This window comes from Capricornis sumatraensis, chromosome 16 (assembly GCF_032405125.1).
Source record: "Capricornis sumatraensis isolate serow.1 chromosome 16, serow.2, whole genome shotgun sequence".
Classification (NCBI taxonomy): Eukaryota; Metazoa; Chordata; class Mammalia; order Artiodactyla; family Bovidae; genus Capricornis; species Capricornis sumatraensis.
In genome coordinates, this window is record NC_091084.1 from 37,516,603 (window position 1) to 37,535,695 (window position 19,093).

The following is a 19,093-nucleotide window of genomic DNA, read 5'->3' on the forward strand; positions in this document are numbered from 1 at the left end:
AGAATAGATGTAGAAAGTATGATATTTCCCACCTGCTCTAACTTTGCCCATGAGGTGTGTACCACCCAGAATCCCTTCCCCACCCTTCACAGAACTTTAAATAGCACCTTCCGAAGCCTTCTTCCCTTCCCCAGGCTGTGTGCCGCTCTGGGCTGTGTCCCCACAGTGCGTGGTATGCACTGTATTTCAGGAGTGAGCAGGTGGAACCGAGTGTGTTCACGTGTGTGCCCCCATCCTCAGGGAGAGGGTGCCGTCTGCCTCACCTGTATGGTCCCAGCGCTAGCACAGTGGTCCCCGGAGCACCTGAATGGATGCTCCACGACTGCAGTCATCCTGGGAAGAGTGGGATGGACCATCCTAAGGAGGGTGCCACAGGAGGTTATCCTGATGTGTTCTTCCATTCAAAGACAGCCGAGAAGAAGTGGTCCTTGGGAGCATCCCTCTGCCCAGCTACGTGATCTCACCGGTGGCCCCTGAGGATCGCATAAGTCGCAAGTATTCCTTTAAGGTACTGTCCCTCTACTTTGATGCAGCGGTGCCATCCTAAGAAATGTTGTTTAGTCGCTGAATCGTGTTCAACTCGTTTGTTAGCCCATGGGCTGTAGCCTGCCAGGCTCCTCTGTCCATGGGATTTTCCAGGTAAGAATACTGGAGTAGGTTGCCATTTCTCTCCAGGGGATCTTTCTGACCTAGGGATTGAACCCGCGTCTCCTGCTTTGGTAGGCGGCTTCTTTACCATTGCGCCACCTGGAAAGCCCCTAAGATACATTATGTTCCCAGAAATGGCTTCACAGAAGCAGTTGTTTTTGTTGGGAGTGGGAGGGGGAAGAAGTTAAGAAGTTGAGTGTTTCAGACTCATGTTCAGTTAAGTTCAGTTGCTCAGTCGTGTCCGACTCTTTGCGACCCCATGAATCGCAGCACACCAGGCCTCCCTGGCCATCACCAACTCCCAGAGTTCACTCAGACTCCTTGTTATAAATTCTTTAAGCAAGAATAATATCCCATCACAAGTGCTTTCATTTGTGTCAGAGCTTTTGAGTCCCTCAGCCTTGCTTAAGTATTTAGACCTCTCTTTTCTTGTCACTACTATATTTCTGCGACAGGGTCTCAGAAAAACAAAACAAAACAGGGTCTCCTGCTTTCTTAACCACTGTCGCTATCCCCAGTGACTCCAGAGTTGCTGTGGGTTGAAGATCCTGGATCCTCCGTTGCTTCATGTTGCATGATGTGGTATTCCCTTATTCCTGTAAAACCTTTTGTGGCTGAGAACTGCTGCTATTCACATTACCTCACTTGATGCTTGTGGGGAGCCTGGGGGTTTAGTACGATTAGCTTCGTTTTATAGATTAGGAGAATGAGGATCGGAGAGCTGAAGAAGCTTACCACAGCCCCAGAGCTGGAAGACGATGGAGGCAGACCTCCACCCCGAGCTCTGTGCTCTGTCATGTGCAGTACGGGGAGGGAAGACCATTTTTCTCTCTTCCTCTCTGCTTTTCTCCCACATCTTACTCTGGTCCTCTGCGCACCCATTGCGGGAGGCAGGAGATGGTTTCAATGAATGGTTATTGTTATATTAGTAATAGTGATCTATTAAATAGTTCAGAGCCTCTCCTGCTCATTGTTGGCTCTGAGAACGTTTTGTTCCCTGGGTTTCAGACTAGTCTTTTGCAGCCGAACACCTTCCTTAGAAAACCTTCCTTTCTAGGATTGAGTACTGCTACTGGGCAAGCAATTGGGATAACGCTGTTACATGATTTGGTGGTGGTGGGGACAGCATTTGGAATATCTTCAAAGTAACAGATTATAATAACTATATATGTTTCATCTTAACACTTCATTGGGAGGTGTGAAAAATAGGTTCGAGGAAAACATCTTTTATGTGCTGTCACATTCTCTCCTTTTTAAAAGAAAAAAGACTTCACCAAGAGTGTTCCCTAAATATTTTGTCTGGGAGACAGAAGGCATGGCCATTTTGGGGGCTGATTGGGGTCTTCAGGGTCTGAGAGGTAAGAAAAGCTACTCGGGGCCACCCTGGTGATGCTGAGCCGGTTCTCCAGAGAGGACTGGTTTCCTGAGTGTGGAAGAGGTCCCTTCCCTTTGGGTCGCAGTGTCTTTCTTTCAGGGAGCTGAGGGTGGGCCTGGGGCAGTTCAGAGTCCACGTTCATGGGCTGCCGAGGAGTGTGCAGTGTTTTATGTCCTGGGCCTTATGCTTGCCTCTGATGCCATTTCTCAGGTTCCAGAACTGCAGTTCTCTAACTATTGCTAGGACACCTTGCCTGAGACTGTTCAGGGTATCTGCAGTGGCAGCTAGAGCCTAGAGGGTTATGTGTCCTCTCTTGTCTGTCTTCTCTAACTGCACTCCCAACCTGGCAGCCCCTAAGCATTGTGCTGGATGCGCCCTGAGGCTCCGCTGGGTCTGCGGGATGAGCCAGCAGGGCTCTCCGTGGCCTTTAGGTGCCATTCTTCCCCCACCTCCCACCCCTCCCTGCCATCAGCAGGCCTTGTGCTCTGCTGGCTCATCTGGGGCATCTCCTCACAGAGCGCCTACTGGAGGCACAGCCTCCCTTGGCCTGCTGGTCACCTCTGAGCAAGCTTAGCCCCTCAGATCCAGGGTCTGGGGCAAAAACCATCCCCACGCAGCCGGTGGGGGAAAGCGTCTTTACTGCTTCCCTTTGAGCTGTTCTCCTTCCCTCAAGACTAAGGGCGCCTTACCTGAGTGTCAGTAGGTAAATCACATCCTTCTTTTTTAAACCTCTTAGTGTCCACGGGTAAATCATGTCTTTTCTATTTTAATGCATAACATCTCCTTTGAGAAAGCAGACAACAGTCGGTATTGACAGCACTCATGCCTTTGATCACCAATAGAAACCAGAGATGTTTTCATATCACATTATAGTTGTTGCAGATATCTTGAAATACTGTTTATGCTCTTCACCACTTCAAAATTACAATAATTATTACATGTGCTACCAGACTTGTTATGTGATACATTATTAAGGAAGCACCTGTATCACTATATTGCAACATTTAAAAATATTTTGGTAACTATATTTTCATATAGTGTATTTCCTTTATCTTATTTGTGCACTAAAACACCTTCTAGGAAGAGTTCGTAGAATTCACCAAGTCGTCAAAAAGATGCCAGAAAAAAGGTTAAGACTCTCTGCTTTCGATTCTGGCTGAAGGCCAGCCAAAAGTCATGGTGTTTTACTTATGTATACTCAGCAAACTTCTATTGTGCTCTGTTGTTCTACTTGGCAGGATATAGATGCTAGGGATACAGCAGTGAAAGGACACAGTCCTTGCCTTTGTCTGCATGAGCCTGGGGATTAACGGGATAAGAAAAGAACAGGAAAGAGCTGCTCTTCTTTCCCCTTTCAATTTTGTGCTTTCTCTATCTCTGAAATCCATCTTTCCCTTACCACTGTTGCTATTCTGTCTAGCCTACCATCACCCCCCGACCCCACGGTAACTAACTTACTAGGCACTGAAATGATTCCTTGCACGTAGTGAGCACTCAGTGAGTGTTGGCCATCATTGCTTCAGCCCTCGAGCTCCTCTGTAGCCTTCAGCCTGTCCTCCACACTGTTCCTCAGTTACACGTCTGTTCAAGAATGCTCCCACCATATACCCTTCTGTGGCTCCCCATTGCCTTCAGGGTAGAGCCCAGTTTTGGTTTAGAAGGTCTGGCTTATCTCTCTAGCCACGTTTTAGCACACTTTCTTCATATGCCTTTCCTCCATTTCTTGCCCGTAGGCCTTTGCTTGAGCTTCAGTCACAACCTCGAATGCCCTTTCTGAACTCTTCCTTGCCTTTTAGGTGTCTGTTCAGGGCACACCTTCTCCAGGAAGCCTTCCCTAAGTCCTCTGGACGGGTTTGGTACTTTTACTTGAACATCCACAGCTCTGGTATCACTGCCTTATAAATGGTTGATTACCCATCCAGAGCTTTCTCCAGGGAAACTAGCCATCAGCTAGTTTTGCCAGGGTAGATGGGGCTGGTCGTATTCTTCAGACAGATCACACGGAGCTGTCATTTGTAGTAGGAGTTGTGGTCAGTGACACTCCTTATACTTCCCAAGTTAAGGTTGGTTCAGCTTACTTGTATTTCGTGTTAGTCCTCCATAAGTCAGTGATGGTTCAGTGAATCCCACTTACTTGCTCAAGTGGATGCCTGCCCCAGGACCCCCTGTGGCTGGGCAGAAAGTCTGGGAAGCAGGTGTCAAAGATCTTATGGGTCATTGTCCAAGGGAGCTTTTCCAAGAACTTCTGCCAGTTCACAGTAAGACACGCATAAGCCCCTGTTCTCTTCCAATTGCCACGTCTCCACCTTGCTGAAAAGGAGGAATCCTTCCTAGAACAGTGAGTGAGTCCTTATCATGCAAGAAAGGAGATCAGATTTGCTCTGGCCACTGTGGGAACCCTTAGTTGCAAGCCAGGTCTGCCTGGACTCCCTTGGCACTGGGCTGGATGGACTCAGATCTGTGGGTGTCACAAGCAAACTTGTATTTAACATCATTTTTGGACATGGCTGTTAGGAGTGTGAGAGGAGAAGTGAATGCTTATAGATCGTGTCTGAGATTTCATCCATGACCACTGGTGATTTCAGAAACATGTCATTTTCTAGACATGTTTCCACTTCTCTCATTTTGCTTTCTTTGACTGGTCCTTGCATGGTATCTGCCTGTCATTGTAGATCCAGGTTATTAGATCAGTGAGCTGTATCAGACTCATTTCTGGATAGACCCTGGGTGACATGTCTGGAATGTCTGAATAGACATTCCTAAGTGAGTGTCTAGAAGCCTGGCTCCAGCTTTTCAGTCAATCAAACAAATATTTATTGGGCACCTACTGTGTGCCAGGCACTGTTCCTGGGGATATAGTAATACCAAAATAGATAGAATCCCTGCTCTCATCAAGTTTATATTCTGCAAGAAAGAGAGATGATAAACAAGAGTGTAAAATAAACAATGCCATGTAATAAGTGCTGTGATAAGAAGAATCTGTGACTAGGCGTGGGAATCTAGGAAAGTCACTTCCCAGAGCTTTCCTTGCCATATCTATAAAAGGGATTCTGAATGTCCCTACATTTCAAGGCTGTTGGGATTAAAATGAGATAAAGGCATGGAGGTACCCAGAAGATACACAGAAGGCACTCCGTAAATCTTTATCTTTCCGCATCATCTCACTCTGTGGATTTGGTGAGCCTTTTCCTTGCAAATTTAAAAGACTCTGCTTATCAGAGCCCAAAGGGGAAAACTAGTGTTACCTCTTCACGGTCCATCCCAGTTGCTTTTCAGGGGTCATTCCTGGTACCTATAGAACATATGAGAGTACCTTGAGGCTTCCTGACACATAGTAGGTATGCCAGGGTCCTCAGTCAGGTGTTAGACCGCTTGGTCAAACTTCAGAGTACCTCTTTGGAGGAGGAGAGCAGCTTCCTTGATGGGCACATATCACATTTCATGCCAAGCAAGGAAACCCAGGAAATATCTGCACCACGCTATCTGCTATTGAGTAGCTGTTTTGAATCAATTCCAGTCATCAGGTGCTTCTGAAGAACCAAGACAGGGATTCCTGAGAGTCTGCTTATTTGGAATGAGATGTTTTGTTTTTGTTTTTTTGTTTTTTTTTAATTAAAAAAATCTCTTTCTCACATAAGCCTTGAATTGACTGTGTGCCCTTCCATAAGTGGGAGTAAGATAAGTAGGAAACAGGTACAGCTGCAGGGCTTTTGCTGTGGGGAGCAGACACAGCTGTTGCTGGGCCTGTGTCAAGGAAGGGGAACCCAGCCTCTTTTTTTCCACCTGTGGAAATCAGCTGGGTGGTGCGTGGGCTTTCTGTCTGGAAGAGGGGAGAACTGGGCTGGGGCATCTCTTGGTTTTTGCTCCTGGAAGTGAAATGCACACTAACCTCTCTGACCTGGGTCTCCGTCTTCTGTCTCCAGGCTGTGCACACCGGGATGCGGGCTCTCATCTATAATAGCTCTCAGGCCGAGCAGTCGGGCATGAGGACATACTACTTCAGTGCCGACACCCAGGAGGACATGAATGCTTGGGTCCGGGCCATGAACCAGGCTGCACAGGTGCTGTCTCGATCGTCACTGAAGAGGTCAGTCCCCATGGAGGGTCCCTGCCAGAGCGCTGCCTGTGTGGGAGGGGGACCCAGATTCCACCGTCCACTCGCTGCTATTAAGCATTGCCCTCCCTTGGAATTTTAAATGGTGACTTCTTCCTGGAGGAGAATGCTTATAGAGCCAATACATGCTGCCGGCTGAGCTGAGAGGTCCCCTGGGAATTATCGAGGCCTCTGGCCTCATTAAGCAGAGAAACGGGAAGGACTGGAAGGGTGAAATGACTGAAAAGGCTGGGATGCCCGGCCTTGGAGCCTGCTCGTGTGTTTCTCAGTCTTTCTCCTCTTGTGTGTGGCTGAAAGGACAACCCTGGGGCAACGTCTGGGGAGGAGGGAGCGGACAAGCAGGTAAGATCTTGAAACTGGAAATGTGCCACCGACAGCCCATCACCTTGCTGTTGGGAGCTGATGTGGGCACTGTCTTTCAGCTGCCTCTTCCCTCAAATGGGCCAACCAGGGTACCACTGGGCATCTGGAGGTTCCTGAGTCTGTTGACTGTGGGTGATTCCCTGAGAGCGTGCGGACAAGGAACATGAGTGAAGTCAGTTGCTTGGAGAAGGTCAGGTAGCCCTGGAAAAGTTGGGGTGCCTTTAGCCAGTCCTCACCTGACATGAATCCCCTTCTTCGCTGGACATCTTGCTCTGTTTGGAGGCCTCTTTGACAAAGGTCTCTTAGGCCCTGTAAGAGTGGTGTCCTCCAGCAACCTGAAGACTGGATTCTCAGTGATTGCAAATGAGTGGTTTTATTTTGTCCACCTTTTCCAACTCAATTTTATGTGGTTTGGGGTATTAGTGGTACTTCCTAGCTTCATATTCTGTTTCCTGAGACTAACAGGTCTTTGATATAATTAGTAGCCTCCCTGAAGAGGCAAGGTAGGGGTCAGGTTCTGCCCTTGGAGTTTCCGTAGCGCCTAAGTTGAGCATTTGTTGTGCTCGGTTTTTCCATCTACTTTTCAGTATCCTAGGCTTCGAGGGGGTATCATCTTTGAATCTTCTGCACATCTGACATATAGTAAGCTCTCAAATACCTATCGAGTGAGTGAGAAACTGAAAAAATGAATGAATATGTTGGACAGGACAGGAACAAAGACTGTCCTGGCAGTTACCCCGTGGGCCCTGCATCCGTGACTCTTGCCTATAGGCATTCAGTCAGGTTTGCCTCTCTTCCCAGCAGTGTCATCCAACCTGGGTTTTTCTGTTGTGAGCATGATAATGAATCAAAAGTCTGTGCCATTAGCCTGCAGGCAGTCTGTTCAGTGACACTGGCATTTCCACCTTCATCCCAGGAGAAGGAAATGGGCAGGTTTGACACGACTTACTCCTGGTGCACAGTCTGGTCCCAGAAGCTCACTGTTTCCTTGTCTTTGTTGTTCATTTTGTTGTTCATCGAAAACTATTTATTTTGGTTGTGTTGAGTCTTAGTTGTGGCACATGGAATCTTTAGTTGCTGCAAGTGAACCCCTAATTGAATCAAACCTGGGTTGCCTGCATTGGGAATGTGGAGTTTCAGCCCCTGGACCAGCAGGGAAGTCTTCCTCCACACGACACACACGCAATAAGACATTCTTCTTGTAAAAAAATACGGAAAGTGAAGAAAAATATCCTTAGTCACCTTCCCAGTGTTACCTCTGTTACCAGGTTACCAGGGATCTCTTTAAACTATTTTCTGTTCATTTATGTGCATATATGCTTTTATAGAAATATAGAGGGTTTTTTTGTGCTTGTTTAATAGCATGAACGATATTGATCTTGAAAGTCATTCTGTATCAGTGTATCTGGGCTTTGTTTTTGCCTGCTGTATGGTATTTCATAATGTAAATGTACCCTAGTGTAGTTAAGCATGTGCCACGTGTTGGATAGTTTTGTGTTCTCTTTTACAGCACAGTTGTATAATGAAAAACTTTGTACAAGCCTCTGGACGTGTGAGGCTTTCAGATTGTTGGATCAATATACAGTGCATCTTAAATTGTAATCAATACTGCCAAACTATCGTTTAAAGTAAGTTGTATTAATATGTTCCACTAATGAGAGTGCTCATTTCTCCGCATCTTTGCCAGCAGTTGATATTATCAGTCTTTTTCATTTTTGCTGAGCTGCTGTGCAGATAAGTGGTATCTGTTTATTTTAATGTGTGTTTTCATGATGGTGGGGATCTTTTATACTTATTGGTCACTTGTATTCCTCTGCAGTGAACTGCTGGTACCTATTCTCTGCATTTCCCAGTGAGTTCCTTGCTTTTCTTCGATGCTTCCTTTCCTCCATGTATTGAAATCTGCCCAGTTGGGAATGCTGCTTGGCCTCTTGCAGAGGTTGGTTGTAGGCTCTCAGTCGTATTATTTAAGAGAATCTGCTTTCCCCCTCTTTTCAAAGTCAGGATACTGTTTGTCAGTCTGTAACATTCTGGCATTTCTCTTGGATTTCTCAGAGATGGTCTGAGAGGTTTCTAGAGCCCATCTTCGAGTTCCCTTAGGGCCCTGGGGTTCTGACAGCTGACCTTTCCCCATCTTCCTTGCCATCTTGGTTTTTCAGTCTCTCTGAACCAAGGTTGTTTTATTCATGGTTAGGTCACTCACCTTGATGAAGATATGGAAATAAGTTCAGAAGTTGAAGAATTCAACTTTATTTGTGGTGTGGTCATCTTCCCAAGCAGAGATACCTCTTATTATTATTATTTTTTTTAAGTTCTCTCCTCCTTTATTTTAATTCTTAGAAAATAGACAGTTTTGTTTTATTTTGCTTTGCTTTAAGTAAACAAATCTCAGTTCTTTCTAGACTACCGTTTTTGCAGTCATTCATGTGGGCCCAGTCCTCTGGATTTGTGCTTGATGCATTTCTCATAATGGGAGCTCTGAGTGCTGCCTGTGTTACACTGGATTGTTTCTACCAGCAGTGTCAGACAGGTTCATTCTTGTGTCCTAGCTTTGCCCAGTTGTCTTGTGCCTGACTTGGGCACTGGGTCGAAGATAACTTAAGAATGAGATCAGGCTTAACAGGAAAAAGTGCTGTGATTGATAAGTGATGTCTGCCTGAACTGTTTAGGATGAATTTGCTGGCTAAGATTAGGATTTTTTTTTTTTTTTTTTTTTTGCTTTTTCCTACAAGAGGATTTTGTAATTAACTCAGATTTTGCTTTCAGAGAGGCTCCTTCCCTTCTCCACTGGGCTGCCTTCCAGATCTCAGGCCATGTTATTATCTCTGGCTTTTTTTCTGAACTTTAAAAATGTGTTCTTGCTATGCTCATAATAATCTCTTGAAATCCCATAGTCATCTTTGCCCAAGGTTTCTTCCCTGTTTAAAAAAACATAAACAAAACAAAACTTGTTCTACCTTCTGACTCAGTAAAACCAGAGTAGCATTTCCTCTTAATTTTCTGAGAGATGAAACTGTCAGCCAAGGGAATTCAGACTTATTGAATGTTCTATTTTTCTGAATAAGATGTTCAGACATTTAGTTAGTGAGATGTATTCATCATGTAAGACTACATCTTGCCTCTCCTCCACGTTGGTGATCTGCTCTGGAAACCTTCAGCTCTGTTCTGTGGGCGGTCCCAACTGTAGCTTTTCCTTCTTTCCCTCCTTGATTCTAACCCAAATGGTTCTATTCTTATTCACATAGGCAAATTCTTTCTTTATGAATGTGGTACATTAGGGCTTCTTATTACGGGTAACAAAATGCAAATTTATCTTACAAGGGGAGGAGTTTATTGATTCAAGGTGCTGAAAAGTTCAGGATAACTACAGCTTTAGAAAACAGCTGTGTTAAAGGCTCAGACAGTATCATTACACATCATCTCTCTCCACACTGGGCTGGATTCATTCCTGAACTCTGTGTAGAGGTCGTTGGCAGATCTGGGATCTGGTGGCTAGATGGCTGCAGTAGCCCCAGACAGGTCATCTGAGTTAAGTCCAGTAGGAAAGAACCAGAGTCTTACCCAACAGCTCTGAGATCTCTTCTGATCAGACCCGCTTAGGTCACAGTGATTCCCCAAGTCACCTACCATGGCCAGGGAGTGCACGTGCTGACTGACACAGGCCTGAGATACATGCTTCACTTCTAGAACCTGACCGTGGGGACTGAGAGTGAGGTAGGGGTAGACTCCTAAGCGATGTTAGGGCTGTGGACAGAGGAAGGAAAAATGACTTGATGGGATGTGATAAATGATGTTCAAGCAACCAATATCCAGGCCACCTCCTACTATATCGATTTATTTTGCCTTAAGTACTGTCTCCTCCTAGGGTTTAGTCTCTGAAGTCGGATAGGCCAGAGTTGAAACACAGCTCTGCTACTACTTTCTAGCCATGTCACTTGTGCAATTTAGGTATGCTTTTTAAAGAAATTTTTCTGGTTCATCAGATTTTTGTAAAAATGAAATGAATGTGTGAAGTGCTCATTTAGCATGTTGCCTAAAACATAGTTGATACTCCATATCCAATATGCTAGCTCCCACAGGTTTTAACAGTGTCATTCTTTTTTTTTTTTTTTTTTGCACCCATCCAGTTTCATTGTCAGTCCTCTGAATTACATGATGATGAATCTCCTGTGGGCACATCATACTCTCCTCTTCTCCAGGATGTGCCCATCCCTTAGCAGTGTGAGCTGTGGCCCAGCAACGCAGGCTTCCTGCAGGACCATCCCTCAGCCTGCCCCTCACTGTCTCCTCCTCCAGCCTCTTCCTACATTGTTCCTCTAACCCCAGAGGGAGCCGAGCACCCTTGCTGTGCTTCCTTCCATTGTCCTCTTGTTCCCTACAGGCTTCAGGGTCTCCTGATGGACAAGCATTCTCGAGCCCCCACCCCTTCTCCGTCAGGGAGACTGAGCGCTATGGCCAGAGCCCACCCTCTCCCTCCTCCTGGCCATAATTTCTTCTCCCTTATTTCTATATTCTTCCACTTGCCAGATTTTGGATTCTGTTTTTTTATTCTCTACAGCCTCCTTAAAATCTGTCTTCCAAGTTCCTCCGTTGAACTGCCTTTTTTCCCCTCTCTTATCTAAGGATGTCTTGTCCTCTCCAAGAAGCTAAAGTACTAAGCAAGGAGGGCAGCTTGTTGTTACAGTTCACAGAACTGACAAGCAGTTCAGATAGGAGGGCCTATCGGAAGGCAACTGACCTCTTTTTTTTCAGCTTGCCAACCTCTCTGGTCTCTCCATAACTATGTGGTCTCAGTGTAACTATAGTCCTGTCATGGAACTGAGGGGGCTTATAGTCCAGTCACCGTTAGGGTAAAATCCAGTCTCCTTAGTATGGCTTTTGATCCCCGGCTGGGTCTGTTCCCTGTAGGTCCTCTAGGCCTTGCCCATCTGCTCCCCTGGCCCTCACCCTTACTAGGACCACTCAGCACATCCTTCAGGGCCTAGCTTACTTGTATTTCTTTCTTCTTTGACTCTCAGTATGTTAGATGCTTCTGCTTGTAGCTCTGTGTCGTTCGTCATGCATAGAACTTTCATGCTAAAGTTATGTTGGCCTGCTTTCTCTTTGTCACCCCCACTAGACTGTAAGTTCCTTAGAAGTGAGAATGGTGCCTGCCACATAGTAAATAGTCAGTTACAGGACGGTGCATGGATGTTCGGCTGGCTGGACAGGTGAGTGGTTAGATCGATGAATGAAAATTCTCCCTGAGAGATGTTCAAATAGGATAGGGATTTGGGGTGTCTGAGAGCAGACTGAGCACTGTTGTGGGGATTCAGTCTACTCAGAAGTGGCCCACACGTTTCTGGCTCTCTCCACTCTCTTCAGAGAATGGAATCTTTAGCCTTTCAGACTCTGACCACTTTGGTTAAAGTGTGATGGAACAACGCCTGAGGTTGGACAAGCTCCTTGGACCCTTGACAGAAGTAGCTTATAGACATGCTTTCAATCCCAGTACAGGGCTAAGGAGTTGGATCAGATGGAATTTGAGTCCTGCTTATTTCACTGGTTGAGCTTCCCTGGTGGCTCAGACAGTAAAGAATCCACCTGCAGTGTGCGAGACCGGGTTCGATCCCTGGGTTGGGAAGATCCCCTGGAGAAGGGAATGGCTACCCACTCCAGTATTCTTGCCTGGAGAATTCCGTGGACAGAGGGGCCTGGCGGGCTACAGTCCACGGGGTCACAAGGAGTCGGACACGACTGAGCAACTTTCACGGCACTGGTTGCGTGATCAGGGCAAGTTGCTTTACCACTCTGAGCTTCGCGTTCATTACCTTTAATGAAAGAATAATATTTCTAGCTTGGTGCGATGATAAGAGATAATATTTAAAGTCCTTTAGCTCAGGGTTTTACAGTTAGTAAGTGCTCCCCATAATCCCTATCCTTCAGTAGAGACAATTTATTTTCAGTAAGCTGGTGCTCATGTGAGTGCCCTCAGCCTCTCTGGGCTTGACAGTACTGACCTTGCAAGATTGTTCTAGGGGTTAGAGATGGTCTGTGCTGGGTTCCTGGCACACAGTAGGATCCAGCATAAAGGAGCCAAGCATTGGCCACAGAAAATGAGTGACCCAGACTGGAACTGCCATAGAGAGACTGAAAGTGAGTGAGCTCGGTGCGTGCCGAGCTCCAGACTGGCTCAGGTTGGGCTGTGGTAATTAAGCGTTACTCACTCAGGAAGAGGGAAGGATTCTTCAGGCAGAAATGAACAAAGTGAGGAGACCTGGCAGCCATTATACATCTTTCCTTTCTTCTTTGTCTGGTTTGTCAGATCCTTAAAACTTCATGAGGGACTTTGCCAGTAGCCACTGCTGAGAGGAGTGACGGCCTGAGCTTGGCAGCGTGGTGTTTCATTTGTCCTTCAGCCTCATTCTTCTCTGGGGGAGGACAGACCCACCTATTGTTTATTTAGAGCAGAGCCTGAAAGGTAGCCAGCTATCTTCCTCCGTCCCAGGGGAACTGCCCTAGTTAAGTCTGGGAAAAGAAGAAACCAACTTCTGTCTCCATTTTTCTCCAGACGTTTCTGTCACCAAATTTAGGAACTAATTCAGGTGAGCAAGCCTGCCTGTGGGCTTCCTAGAGACTCTGGACCCATTTGCTTCAGCCTTTTATACGAGGCTGTGGACTGCACAGGGTGGGTGTCAGCTTTTGAGCCCACTGTCCTCCTGAGTCTTGGGGTCAGTGCTCAGGACTTGGCACTGACCTTAGCACTGATCCTGTTGACACTGGCGGAGCTGGTTTTCCAGGACAGAATTTTTTTTCCTCCAAACTTTAAACTTTTTTATTTTGTATTGGGGTAGGACAGGGAGACCTGGCATGCTGAGATTCATGGGGTCGCAGAGTCGGACACGACTGAGCGACTGAACTGAACTGAGAGCTGATTAACATTGTTGTGATAGTTTCAGGTGAACAGTGCAGGGACTCAGCCATACATATACATGAATCCATTCTCCCCAGACTCCCCTCCCATCCAGTCTGCCGTATAACATTGAGCAGAGTTCCCTGTGCTATTCAGTAGCTGGACAGGAACATCTGCCACCTAATGTTGAGACAAACACTCCAAGGATGTCAATGGCCTGACCCTTGTTTCTGGGCTGTTAGTTTGGTCATTTAGGTATGGTGAGTAGGGAGGGGTCCTCCAGTGGGACTGTGACAGATGGGCTGTGTCTGCCAACAGGACTGAAGTCCAGCTAAGTCCCTACAAGCTGTGTGTGGTTCCTTTTCTTGCTCAGGTCTTTGCATGAGATTTCCAGTATGTGTGAATTATCTGTGTAACATTAAGATAGAATTAAATATTATTCCTTATTTCCTGGTGAAATAAAGGGTTTGGAGGCAGAGTAAAATAATAGTGTCAACTGCTTGGTATGATCTGTTAACTTCCGAGTTCTTGTGAAGGACAGGAATCAGATAGAGGTGTCCTCAGCCTGAGATTTGTACTCTGCCCACTTGCAGGGGAAAACAAGGATATTCTCTAAGCAGACATAAAGTGTTGCCATCATGTGCTGAAAATGGCCGGGGCAGGGCTCAGCCCCTTGTATCAGGGATTACGTTTGGTTGCCTGTGACAGAACAGCTCTACTTAGAGCGGTGTAATCAAATTGGGTTTTAGTTTTCTCACTAACAGGAATCCACAGTTAGTTAGTTCTGGCTCATATAGTAGCTCCATGATGCTGTCAGGGACCTGCGCTTTTTCTCACTTTCTACCCAGGTTTTGACAGGTGGCTTTCATCCGCATTTTTGTCACCTTGCATTCCAGTCTAAGTTCTCGGCGGGAAGAAGGGAAAGGTTAGCTAAGGCAGGTTCTTTCTTTTAAAGACTTTCCTGGGAGACCCATCCAACAATTTCTGCATACATCTTATTGGCCTGATTTATGTTACATGATCACCCTCAGCTCCAAGGGAGGTTAGGAAATGTGAGTTTTTTGTTGGGTACATTGCTGCTTTGAAAAAATGGGGGCAAGGAAGGAAAAGATGTTGGAAGCTAGTACATTTGTATTTGATGATGTGCTAATGGCTTCCCCGGTGGCTCAGACAGTAAAGAATCTGCCTGCAAAGTGGGAGATCCAAGTTCGATCCCTGGGTCAGGAAGATCCCCTGGAGAAGGAATGGCAACCCACTCCAGTATTCTCGCCTGGAGAATTCCATTCCATGGATGGCGGAGCCTGGCAGGATGCATTCCATGGGGTCACAGAGCGTCAGACACGACTGAGCAACTAACACACGCACTTTAGGCGCCAGACCCAGTGCGGTGCTCTTTCTGTGCCAATGTCTCCTTTATTCCTCCTTTATTCCCCAAGGAGGTAGGGGGGTTGTCCCCATTTTGCAGATGAGGAACCTGAGACCAGAGAGGTCAGGGAGTTGCCCAAGGTCACTCAGCTGCTGTGGGCTGGAGCCAGCTGTTGAATCCAGGTCTGCCTGGCACTAATCTACGCACTCTGGGTTGTCACGCTTGGAAAGTGACACATGTGGCCACAGCGATCACCAAACGTCAGGATTCCTTGTGGTTTTAAATGGCCAGTGACACCAGGTGCTCGCATCAGTGGTAATGACCTGCACAGGAAGGGCTGTTGTCGTCTGAGCTGAACATCAATGCTGTGCATGGCCTCTTCTCTGAATGACACGGTCACTGACAGCCGAGGGGTACGTCCTTCTTTCCCCACCACTGTGCTAAATTGAGCACTGCAGATGTATTGTGTGACAGGTCTCCTGATTTGAGAGGTCATGTGTTACATTGCAGAGAATTCAAAGAGACAGGGAGAAGACCAAAAATGCTTTTGCCTTAAATCCTGTAATTTATTAAGTTAAATGTTTAAGTCAGGTAAGGTGGGGGAGTTGGGAACATTCCCTTCACTTTTTTTTACCTGTAGCCATAGCCTGAACATTTTGGACACAAAGGCATCTATCTTATCTTGGCCCAACAGCTGTGGAAACAGGAGCTGTTGTTCATAACCCCAAGTCTTAGGGCTGGGTGGCAAGCAGACTCCCATTCTTCTCGGCACCCCATTAGGGTTTGTTTTGCAGTAAATGCTGGTGTCAATCTGAGAAAAAAGTTTTATCTTTCTCAGTCAACTTTCTTTTTAGGACGTATTGCCATGTGTTGGGTGGAGAAGGCAATGGCACCCCACTCCAGTGCTCTTGCCTGGAAAGTCCCATGGACGGAGGAGCCTGGAAGGCTGCAGTCCATGGGGTCGCCAACAGTCGGACACGACTGAGCAACTTCATTTTCACTTTTCACTTTCATGCATTGGAGAAGGAAATGGCAACCCACCCCAGTGTTTTTGCCTGGAGAATCCCAGGGATGCGGGAGCCTGGTGGGCTGCCTTCTATGGGGTTGCACAGAGTCGGACACGACTGAAGCAACTTAGCAGCAGCAGCCATGTGTTGGGATGTGTACACTCATATATATACACAGACAGTAAGGATTAAGATTTATAGTTATAAGTTAACTCCAAGGTTAGAAGAGACTGGCAAACTCCATGATTTGGGATCAGCTCAAGAGAACAGTGTTACATGTGGTAACTGTGATGAATTAAGTCAGGCTTTAGGGTTATCTGGCTCTGGTGGCAGAGGCTATTTTCTATACTATATCCCTAAGTGCTCTCCTCGGTGGGAATGTATAGGTTCTCAGTAAAGACATGGAGGTTGAAAGAAAAATCTTCATTACAGTTGGTTGGGCTAAGACATTGTACCCATAACCCCTGGGTTCTGAAGTTGAAGAAATCCTCTTCTTTTTAATTCAAAATTTATTTTATTGAAGTATAGTTGGTTTACTATGTTGTGTTAATTTCTGCTATATAGGAAAGTTATTCAGTTTCATATATGTATACACACACGCACATATATATACACATACATATATATACATATTCTTTTTCATAATCCTTTCAATTATGGTTTATCAGAGGTTCCTGTATATAATTCCCTATGCTATTCAGTAGGACCTCATTGTTTATCCATTCTATATGTAATAGTGTAATAGTTTGCATCTGCTAATCCCAAACTCCCAATCCATCCCACCCTTCCCTCCTGCCACTCCGCACCCCCACAACCATAAGTCTGTTCTGTGTCTGTGGGTCTGTTTCGTTTGTGCCATATTTTAGATTCCACATGGAAGTGACGTCATGTGGTGTTTGTCTTTCTCTCTTTGACGTACTTCGCTTAGTGTGATCATCTCCAGGTCCATCCGTGTTGTTGCAAATGGCATTGTCTCGTTCTTTTTCGTGGCTGAGTAATGTTGCCTTGTATATGTGTGCCACATCTTATGCATTCATCTGTCAATGGAAGAAACCCCCTTCTCCCTTCAATTCTAGTGTCTTCCATTCAGGTGCATATTTGTTTCACTGCATACTTGTTTGCAGTGTTTCACTTTCACAGTGAAAGCATATTTGTTTCACCTTTATGACAAGGTACGAAAAGAAAGAGAAAGTTAAAATTTATAAAGTGTGCTTTGTAGAACAGAGTTGTCCCTTTAAAAACTTCCAGTAAGAATTACTGTTTCTGAAAATTCCCTGGCTGTCCAATGGATAGGACTCCATGCTTTACTGCTGCAGGCTTGGGTTCAATCCCTGGTCAGGGAACTAAGATCCAACAAAGCCACATGGCACAGCCAAAAAAGAAAAAATTACTTTTTCTTAAAAGTGTGGGCCCCTGAATATTTCGCATGTTTCTTCTACTAGAGCTTATAGACTGACTGGACTTTAGGAATGGAAAGGTTCTTAAAAGTCACCATCTAACTATGTCAATATAAAATGATATAATAGGACTGCTTCTACTATGAGTAACAGAGCCCAAACTCAAACTAGCTTAAGTGAGAAACAATTTATTGATGTACAACCAAAAAGTCCAAGGATATATCTGGTTTCAGTTCAGTTTAGTCAGTCGCTCAGTCGTGTCCGACTCTTTGCGACCCCATGAATCTCAGCACGCCAGGCCTCCCTGTCCAGCACCAGCTCCCGGAATTTACTCAGACTCACGTCCATCGAGTCAGTGATGCCATCCAGCCATCTCATCCTCTGTCGTCCCCTTCTGCTCCTGCCCCCAATCCCTCCCAGCATCAGAGTCTTTTCCAATGAGTCAACACTTCGCATGAGGTAGCCAAAGTACTGGACTTTCAGCTTCAGCATCATTCCCTCCAAAGAAATCCCAGGCTAAATCTAGGAGTTCAGGACAAGTCTTTAAGATTCTGTTTCTCTCCATCTGCTCTCATTCTCAGATGTGTGTGTGCTAAGTCGCTTCAGTTGTGTCTGACTCTGCTTCCTTATGGACTGTAGCCCTCCAGGCTCCTCTGTGGGATTCTCCAGGCAAGAATACTGGAGTGGATTGCCATGTGCTCTTCCATGGGGATCTTGCTGATCCAGGGGTCAAACTCATGTCTCCTACATCTCCTGCATTGGCAGGCACCCTTTACTACAAGCACCACCTGGGAAGCCTCATTCTCAGATAGCTGTTTCCTATGTAGTTGTAGCAGCTCAAGACCAGCTCCAACCAAAGTCCCAGAGCTAGCTCTGATTGGCCTGGAGTGGGTGACCTGTCAGCCTGTGAGCCAGTCACTGAGACTTGGAGCCTCAGGTTGAAAGGGACTAGAAGAGTCAGCAGGACGTAAACTACAAGCGCTGAAAGTGGGATAGGATGATCCCCAAGTGAAAATTCAAACTCTGTTAGCAGAAGGGGTGGGAGATGGGGGAAAGATGTCTCCTAGTGATGGATAGAAGAAGTCCAAAGAAGCTTTTTCTTTCCCCCCAAAAGTTTTGGGCTTTCAGGGAAAAGTAATGAGTACATGGGGCTTCCCAAATGGTGCAGTGTTAAAGAATCCACCTACCAATTACAGGAGATGTGGGTTCAATCTTTGGGTTGGGAAGATCATCTGGAGTGGAAATAGCAACCCACTCCAGTATTCTTGCCTGGAAAATTCCGTGGACAGAGAAGCCTGGTGGGCTATAGTCCATGGCGTCACAGAACATCAGACATGACTGAGCACACAGCACACAGGACTAGCACGGACACGAAAGTGAGCTTGCTTTTCAGTTTCCATACCTGTGTTAAGGCTGACAGGCCAGCACCCATGGAGAAGTAGACCTGTGTTAGGGGTTGTATTTTCGCTTTCTATTGACATTTGAACCAGCTCCCTGACTGGGTGGATCCTGCCTTGAATCTGTGCTGATTATTGGTAGCTGAAGTTCTGAGGTTGTTGCAAGGACACCCGAGGTCTGGCCATTTCGATATAAGTGCAGCAGCACTGCTGATGTTTGTCTGCTGTTGAACCCTCAGCCTTGGCCATTTCAAGAAGTGATGGACGTCAAGGCCAGGACCTTTTTACCAAGGAGTATAAGTCTACTGGCTGCCTGTCCAAGGGTCCCTTGTAATTTTTCTGGTCCTTTTGAGCTAGGCTGGAGTGTTTTCCCCTGCCTCCTCAGTCTAAATTCTGCTAAGCTTATGGAGCTGCTGCTGTGTCCCTGGTACCAAGTAATGAGAATGCAGATACAACTTGGACTCAGGAGTGGGGAGAGAGGCAGCTTCCAGTGGGAGATGGGCCATGAAAGAGGCTCACTTCTCTATGCCCTGG

At 46.2% G+C, this 19,093-nt stretch overlaps 1 protein-coding gene across 2 annotated transcripts in view; it reads left to right on the forward strand.

Annotated features, from left to right (window-relative positions):
• Positions 1–19,093, forward strand: part of PLEKHA7 (pleckstrin homology domain containing A7) — a 218,241-nt gene that overhangs the window by 151,063 nt on the left and 48,085 nt on the right. For both annotated transcript variants that reach the window (XM_068988675.1, XM_068988676.1), the window contains exons 8-9: positions 408–508; positions 5,947–6,110. In XM_068988675.1, coding sequence (XP_068844776.1) covers positions 408–508; positions 5,947–6,110 — 265 coding nt within the window. The remainder of the gene's footprint in view (positions 1–407; positions 509–5,946; positions 6,111–19,093) is intronic.